Consider the following 7671-nt stretch of genomic DNA (forward strand, 5'->3'; position numbering starts at 1 on the left):
AATTCAATAAAATAATTAATTCAAGTGAAAGTTATTAAGAATTTTCATCAACAAATTTAAGAATATATAAAATATATTTATATCCATCAATCATATTTATCAAAATATATTTTCTCTATTCAATCGATTATGGTTAGATAAACTTATTTAGCTTGTGTTTTGATATTTTTATTCAAATTTTAGATAAATAACAATCATAATAATTAGTTTGTTGTTAATTATTTTATCAATTGAAGACATATAAATTATTTTCTCAATATTCGGTTGTATATTAGCAGGTAAATTATTAGTTGAGTAATTTTGATAATTTTTAAAAGTTGGGGGAATAAATTCATATTTAAAAAGAATTTTTCAAAAGCCTAAAAAAAAATTTCAAAAAGAGATAACCAAATACAACTCAAACTTCAACTCCAACTCTAACTACCAAAAAAGTAACTTTTATAGCCAAATGGCTATTAAGGATGCTTATTATTGGAGTAACTTAAAAATAAAGATGAACGGAAAGAGTAATAAAATATAATCAAGATAAAACAAAAAAAATAAAAAATTGACACCTCTGAAGCACAAACACCCATGTTCTTCATCTCTTCTTAGCATACACAAAAAGTTTACTAGTATATAAATTGTAATCTTCATTCCCCTTTTTCCTCTTTTTGTTCTTCTCTTCCTAAAAAATAAAAAATAAAAAAATTAATATATGTTTTAAAAAAAAAATTCTCCCTGTCTCTCTCTCTATTAGCAATTTTTTTTTCTTTTACAATATAGTACCAATATGATTCCTTATGGATGTACCAATTGAGATATAGTACTACTAGCTTTTAAGATACTTTTGTTCTTGTTTGTTTTTGTGTTTGTGGGTATTTTCTTTTTTCCATTTTTAATACATATTTTTCATGTAAAAAAAAAAATTCAAGAATTTGAAGGAAGTATGAATCTTGTTGCTAGTTCTAGTGTTTCTTGGAAATCTAATAGTAATAATAGTGATAGAGTTGAAAAAAATGAGTTTCCAGCAGGTTTAAGAGTACTTGTTGTTGATGATGATCCTACTTGTTTAAGGATCTTGGAGAAGATGCTTAGGAATTGTCATTATGAAGGTATTGGGTTTTGTTTTTTTTGATGTTATGTTATATGTATATGTATACTATGTGTTTGTAAATCAAGAATTGTACTTGAAGTTTTGTGTTTTGTTAAAGAGTTGACCTTTTCTTGATGCTTATTTGTTGTTGAAGTTTGAGTCTTGTTTGTTGGTTTTGTTTTTTTATGTTGAATTTGAGCTTGTGGGGTGGATGGTGGATGTGTTTTTTGTTACTTAATTTGGTTGATTGGTTTGGATTTGAAGGGTAGGATGTATCACTAACAGAGGTAGATGATTAATGGATAAGATTTGATTTTCATGTGATTTGGAAATGAAAGAAGATTTCTTTTTGGATCTTCTATTGACCTTCTTTTGATGTTCCTTAGTTGTTAAAGTTCAAAGTCTTTGTTGTTTTTGTTTTTTGTGTTGAATTGGACCTTCTGGTGTTCTTTAGTTCAAGTTTTTATTGTTGTTTTTGATTTTTGTGTTGAATTAGAAGTTGTGGAGTGGATTTTGGATGTGTTTGTTTTACTTAATTTGGTTGGTTCCTTTGGATTTGAAGAGTAGGATACAGCACCAATAGAGTATGATTAATGGATAAGATTTGATTTTCATGAGATTTGGAAATAAAGGAAGGTTTCTTTTTGGATCTTAGTTGTTTTTGGTTTTTGTGTTGAATTTGACGAGGATAGTGAATATGTTTTTTTACTTAATTTAGTTGGTTTCTTTGGTTAATGCATAAGATTTGATTTTCATGAGATTTGGAAAGGATAAGTTGTGGAGTGGATAGTGGATGTATTTTTTTACTTAATTTGGTTGGTGTTTTTGGATTTAAAGGATATGATAGGTTTGGAATTCACGATGAAAGAAGATTTCTTTTTAGATCTGCTATTTATCTTCTCTTGGTGTTCATTTAGTTGTTAAAGTTCATGTTTTGTTATTGTTTTTAGTTTTTAAGTTTTGAGCTTGTGAAGAGGATAGTGGATGTGTTTCTTTATTTAATTTGGATGATGTTTTTGGATTTGAAGGATATGATAAGTTGGAATTTAGTTATTAAAGTTCAAGTCTTTGTTGTTGTTTTTGCTCTTTTTGTTGAATTTGAGTTTGTGGAGAGGATAGTGGATATGTGTTTTTTAAAACCTTAATTTAGTTGGTTTGTATTTGATGAGATTTGGAAATGAATTAAAGATCAAGTCTTTCTTGTTGTTTTTGGTTTTTATGTTGAATTTAAGCTTGTAAAGAGGAGAGTGGATGTGTCTTTTTTACTTAATTTGGTTGGTTCCGTTGGATTTCGATAGAGAGTATGATTAATGTATATGGTTTGATTTTCATGAGATTTGGAAATGATGGGTTGGGAATTCATGATGGAAGAAGATTTCATTTTGGATCTCCTATTAACCTTCTCATGGTGCTCCTTAGTTATCGAAGTTCAAGTTTTGTTCTTCTTTTCTTGTTTTATGTTGAATTTGAACTTGTCGAGAACATAATGGATGTGTCTCTTTTACTTAATTTGGTTGGTTTCTTTGGATTTCAAGTACTAGTTAAACCAATAGAGAGTATGATTGGATATGAGATTTGGAAATGATAGGTTTGGGATACGTGATGAAAGAAGCTTTCTTTATCGATTCCTATTACCATCTCTTGCTGCTCATTTTATTTAAGTTCAAGCCTTTGTTCTTGTTTTTACTTTTATGTTGAATTTGAACTAGTGGAGAAGATGATTGGATGTGTTTTTTGTCTTAGTTTGGTTGGTTCCTTTGGATTTCAAGAATAGGATAAACCAATCGAGAGTATAATTAATGTATAACAACAACAACAACAAACAACAACAAACCCAGTGTATTCCCACATAGTGAGGTCTGGGGAGGGTAAGATGTACGCAGTCCATACCTCTACCTCTAAAGAAGTAGAAAGGTTGTTTCCGATAGACTCCCGGCTCGAGACAATATGATTAATGTATAGGATTTGATTTTCATGAAATTTAGAATTTGATGAAAGATGATGTACTTTTTTGGATCTCCTATTGACCTTCTCTTGGTGCTTCTTAGTTTATTAAAGTTCACGTCTTTGTTGTTGTTTTTCCTGTTTTATGTTGAATTTAAAGTAGTGGAGAATATAGTGGATGTGTTCTTTTACTTAATTTAGTTGGTTTCTTTGGAATTGAAGAATACGATAAACGAATGGAGAGTATGATCAATGTTTAAGATTTGGAATCCTAAACTTCCGCAATTAATGCTTAGGGTCGATTGAAATCCTTCATTTATGACACTGGTCTTAAATAGAATTTTGTAGGCTCTTGAGAACTTATTGTTGTTGTTGTTGTTTGTTCTTATTGACTATTCATTGTTCCCCTCGTAATTCGTTCCAATTTTGTGACACTTCCAGTCACCAAGTCCAATCGAGCGGAGATTGCCTTGTCAATGCTCCGCGAGAACAGAAATGGTTTTGACATTGTTATTAGTGATGTCCACATGCCGGACATGGATGGTTTCAAACTTCTTGAGCATGTTGGTTTGGAAATGGACCTGCCTGTTATAAGTGAGTATCCCGTTTCATTTAGTTAAAGCTGTATTGTTTTCAAGTTTTGGAACTAATGACAGCCGTACTAATTGATGGTATCTGATTTCTAATTTGTCGTTTTTCTAGTGATGTCTGCGGATGACAGTAAGGATGTCGTTATGAAAGGTGTTACTCATGGTGCATGTGATTATCTGATCAAACCGGTGCGTATTGAGGCGTTGAAGAACATTTGGCAGCATGTGATTCGTAAAAAGAAGCACGAGTGGAAGGACAAAGATTTCGAACAATCGACAATCGTGGAAGATGGAGATCAACATCAAAAACCACCAGAAGACGTTGATTATTCATCTTCAGCTAATGAAGGCAACTGGAAAAGCTCAAAGAGAAGAAAGGAGGAGGAAGATGAAACTGAAGAAAGGGATGATACATCCACATTAAAGAAGCCACGTGTCGTTTGGTCGGTGGAGCTTCATCAACAGTTTGTACAAGCTGTCAACCAACTTGGAATCGACAGTATGGACCTTTTACTTCTCTTGGCTATTTCTTTACCTTAATATTTCGATGTGTCTGTGGTTCCAAACTTCCGTATTGCTTGGAACTTCGGTTATTTCAGGTCTAGGCGAATATATGCCTATTTATGATCTTTAGACCTGAAAGAAAGAGTTTTTCTCACCTGAGCTAACCTCATGATGTAACCAAATTGATGTACTATTAGTTCGAAATCCGTGACTTCTCTTTACCCAAAATGTGGTTTAACTTTTCTTTATTTATATTTATAACGGGAAGAATCACCTAGCGTTTCTCGTTTCTACTGGGATTTGAAGCCTAGTTTCATTGTATTTTCTGTTTACTTCTTCCATCGCTGACAAAATAAATGGAAGCTGTTTGACTTGATGATGTTGGTAGTTGGTATCTCAAGAATAAAGTCCATATCACTTCTCTCCGGTGTCCTTAATATTTGATATTCCTTTAAATTTTCGTGTGAGGTTTACGTTGAAATTTGCAATGTTTATTCTTCTTATTCTAACCGGTAGTGTAGTCAGTGGTGTTTTTTAACCTTAGAAATGGTTTCTACTGAATTGAAAAAAGAATATTTACCTATTTTCTAGATGCTTACTCGTCTATTTCTTGTTGCCCGATGATTTCAGAGGCTGTTCCCAAGAAAATTCTTGAACTGATGAATGTTCCCGGACTAACAAGAGAAAACGTTGCCAGCCACCTTCAGGTACTGAACAATTGTACTTCTTTCGTTTTCAAGAATATACTATTTCATGCACAATTTTAGTTGATTAGTGGAAGACTTTATGTTTGTTTTGCAACATATCGTTGATAATTTTTCTTTAGTTTCTTAGTGAAGTGCTTATTGGTGGTAATCACGTATTGCAGAAATATCGGCTGTACCTCAGGAGGTTGAGCGGTGTATCACAGCATCAGAATGGATTGAATGACTCGTTTATGGGACATCCGGAAGCAGCATACGGGACAATGACTTCTTTCAGTGGGCTTGAGCTTCAAGCTTTAGCTGCCACTGGTCAACTTCCCGCACAAAGTCTTGCTACCTTCCAGGCGGCTGCATTAGGTAGGTCTGCGACAAAATCTGCCATATCTATGCCTCTCGTAGATCAAAGAAACCTTTTCAGCTTTGAAAATCCCAAGTTGAGATATCCTGAGGGACAGCAACAGTTAAATAATAGCAATAAGCAAATTAACTTGCTTCATGGAATTCCAACAACCATGGAACCGAAGCAGCTAGCAGATCTGCACCAGTCGTCGCAGTCCTTTGTGGCTATGAATATGCAAGGGAACGCCAGAATGCAACAAAATAATGCTCTACTAATGCATATGTCTCAACAACAACAAAAACAGCCGTCTAGGGGTCAAATGCTAAATGAATCCAGTAACGGTCAAGTTTCTCAGCCTCCGTTGTCCATGCCACAACCTTTGTCCTCAAACGGGATACCTGCTGCAATCTTATCACGAAATGGCATCGTTGACAACGTACGAGGTCCGGTATACAATCCAGTCTCCCCAGCATCTTCAATGGTAGATTTCTCGCTAAATCAAACTACGGAGTTGCAAAACAGTTTTCCTCTTGTGAGTAGCAATTCCGGGATGTCAACTCTGACATCTAAAAGATTGCTTCCGGAAGAGGTTAACTCTGATATTAAAGGATCCAGAGGATTCCCTGTCGGTTACGATATTTTTGAAGAACTGCATCAGCAAAAATCGCAGGATTGGGGTATACAAAATGTCGGATCAGCCTTCGGCGCCTCTGATCATTCAGGTATACCAGGAACTCTAGATGTCTCACCGTCCATGTTAGTTCAACAAGGTATTTCGTCAATGAAGAAGAATGGACAAAATGGGAATTCGCCTATGGGCGGACCGCAACTTAACTTATTTTCCGGTGGAAATTTGCTTACTGTTAAAGCTGAACAACTTCCTGATACGAGCTATCAAAGTAACCTTTTTCTGGAGCAATTTGGACAAGATGATCTCATGAGTGCCATTTTGAAGCAGGTACTTCCGTATTCTTATCCGTACTGTAGTTTGCTTCAGAATCATAACTTATTGATGCCATTTTTTATCGCTAATATGCATGTTTATGAATTTCCAACAGCAAGAAAGCGTTTTTTTATTGCTGATATGCATATTATGAATTTCCAACAGCAAGATAGCGTTTTTTTATCGCCAATATGCATGTTATGAATTTCCAACAGCAAGAAAGCGTTTCTTTATCGTCAATGTGCATGTTATGAATTTCCAACAGCAAGAAAGCGTTTTTTTTATAGTCAGTATGCATGTTTATGAATTTCCAACAGCAAGAAAGCGTATTTTTATCGCTAGTATGCATGTTTATGAATTTCCAACAGCAAGAAAGCATTTTTTTATCGCTAATATGCATGTTATGAATTTCCAACAGCAAGAAAGAGTTTTTTTATCGCTAATATGCATGTTATGAATTTCCAACAGCAAGAAAGCGTCGGAGAAGTTGAAACTGAGTTTGGCTTTGATGGATATCCACCACTGGACAATCTTCCTGTGTAAGCCGTGAAAACTGTGTACTTTACACTTTTGGACATAATTCAGAGTCATTAGTGTACATAGTTGTCTTTACAGCTGAAAATTGACTTCTGTGAACAAAAAACCGGTGGAGTTTCAGCTCGTTGTTCAGTTCTTGATGTTGGATTCTCGTCTAGCTGCATCTTTCGATCAAGTATGAAGGGTAATTTGTGTATGATACTTCTGCATGGTATTGCAAAGGCGTACATGCAAAGTTTTGACTTCTATATAGCTAGGTGAAAATTTAGGACGATTTGCATATCGTAGAAGTAATTTTCGTGGAGGTGTTTTGTTTGTGAGATGCATCGCGTTTGGCATAGGGATTCTCTTTAAACGTTCGAGTTGTTTACTAACTGCAATAACCTGGTTTTAATTTCTTCTACTTCACTTTCAGAAGTTGAGGATCTTGATGTACAGATTAAATTTGGATTGCCATAATGTGCAAGTCTCTGGGATTCTTTTACTAGTTTCATTTAGCTTACTTTCATGCTTTCTTCTTTATATGAGTAGTTGATTTGAAAGGCTAATAAAACTAAAAATGTGTTTTGATCTATTTACTATGCTTTTATTTGTATTTTAATGGGAGTCTTGGAGCAACAGTAAAGTCGTCTCTGCGTGATCAGTAGGTCACAGGTTCGACCTGTGGTAGTAGCCACTAGCGCTTGCATTAGAGTATTTACGCCCTTGAGGTGCGGTCTTTTTCTGGACCTGCTAATGCAGGATGCTTTGTATACCGAGCTGCCTTTTGTTATCCATGTGTTGTGGTGTTTCTCAACACTCTAATTAATGTGTTAAGTGTGCTAGTAAGAGTCCACAACTACAACAACATACCAATGAATTTCCACAAAGTGGAGTCTACGAAGGGTAAAGTGTACGCAAATTATACCACTACCTCAGTAGAGAGGTTGCTTCCGATAGACCCGGCTCAGGATAGTGTGTGTGTATTTTCACAAAGTGGAGTCTATGAAGGGTAAAGTGTACGCAGTCCATACCACTACCTCAGTAGAGAGGTT

General features: G+C 34.7%; 1 protein-coding gene across 3 annotated transcripts; it reads left to right on the forward strand.

The window, feature by feature from the left end:
- Positions 1–504: 504 nt before the first annotated feature.
- LOC107870228 (two-component response regulator ARR1) lies at positions 505–7124 on the forward strand. Of its 3 annotated transcripts, XM_016716683.2 has the most exons (7): positions 527–1094; positions 3461–3613; positions 3722–4108; positions 4744–4820; positions 4982–6115; positions 6569–6639; positions 6716–7124. In XM_016716683.2, exons 1-7 carry the CDS (start codon positions 929–931, stop codon positions 6717–6719), a joined length of 1992 nt encoding a protein of 663 aa, XP_016572169.1. In that variant the 5' UTR covers positions 527–928; the 3' UTR covers positions 6720–7124. The 3 variants fall into 3 exon arrangements, with proteins under 3 accessions (XP_016572168.1, XP_016572169.1, XP_016572170.1); XM_016716682.2 differs by having other exon boundaries at positions 505–1094; positions 6569–7124; XM_016716684.2 differs by lacking the exons at positions 6569–6639; positions 6716–7124 and adding an exon at positions 6216–6269.
- Positions 7125–7671: the final 547 nt, after the last annotated feature.

Source organism: Capsicum annuum, chromosome 5 (assembly GCF_002878395.1).
Source record: "Capsicum annuum cultivar UCD-10X-F1 chromosome 5, UCD10Xv1.1, whole genome shotgun sequence".
NCBI lineage: Eukaryota > Viridiplantae > Streptophyta > Magnoliopsida > Solanales > Solanaceae > Capsicum > Capsicum annuum.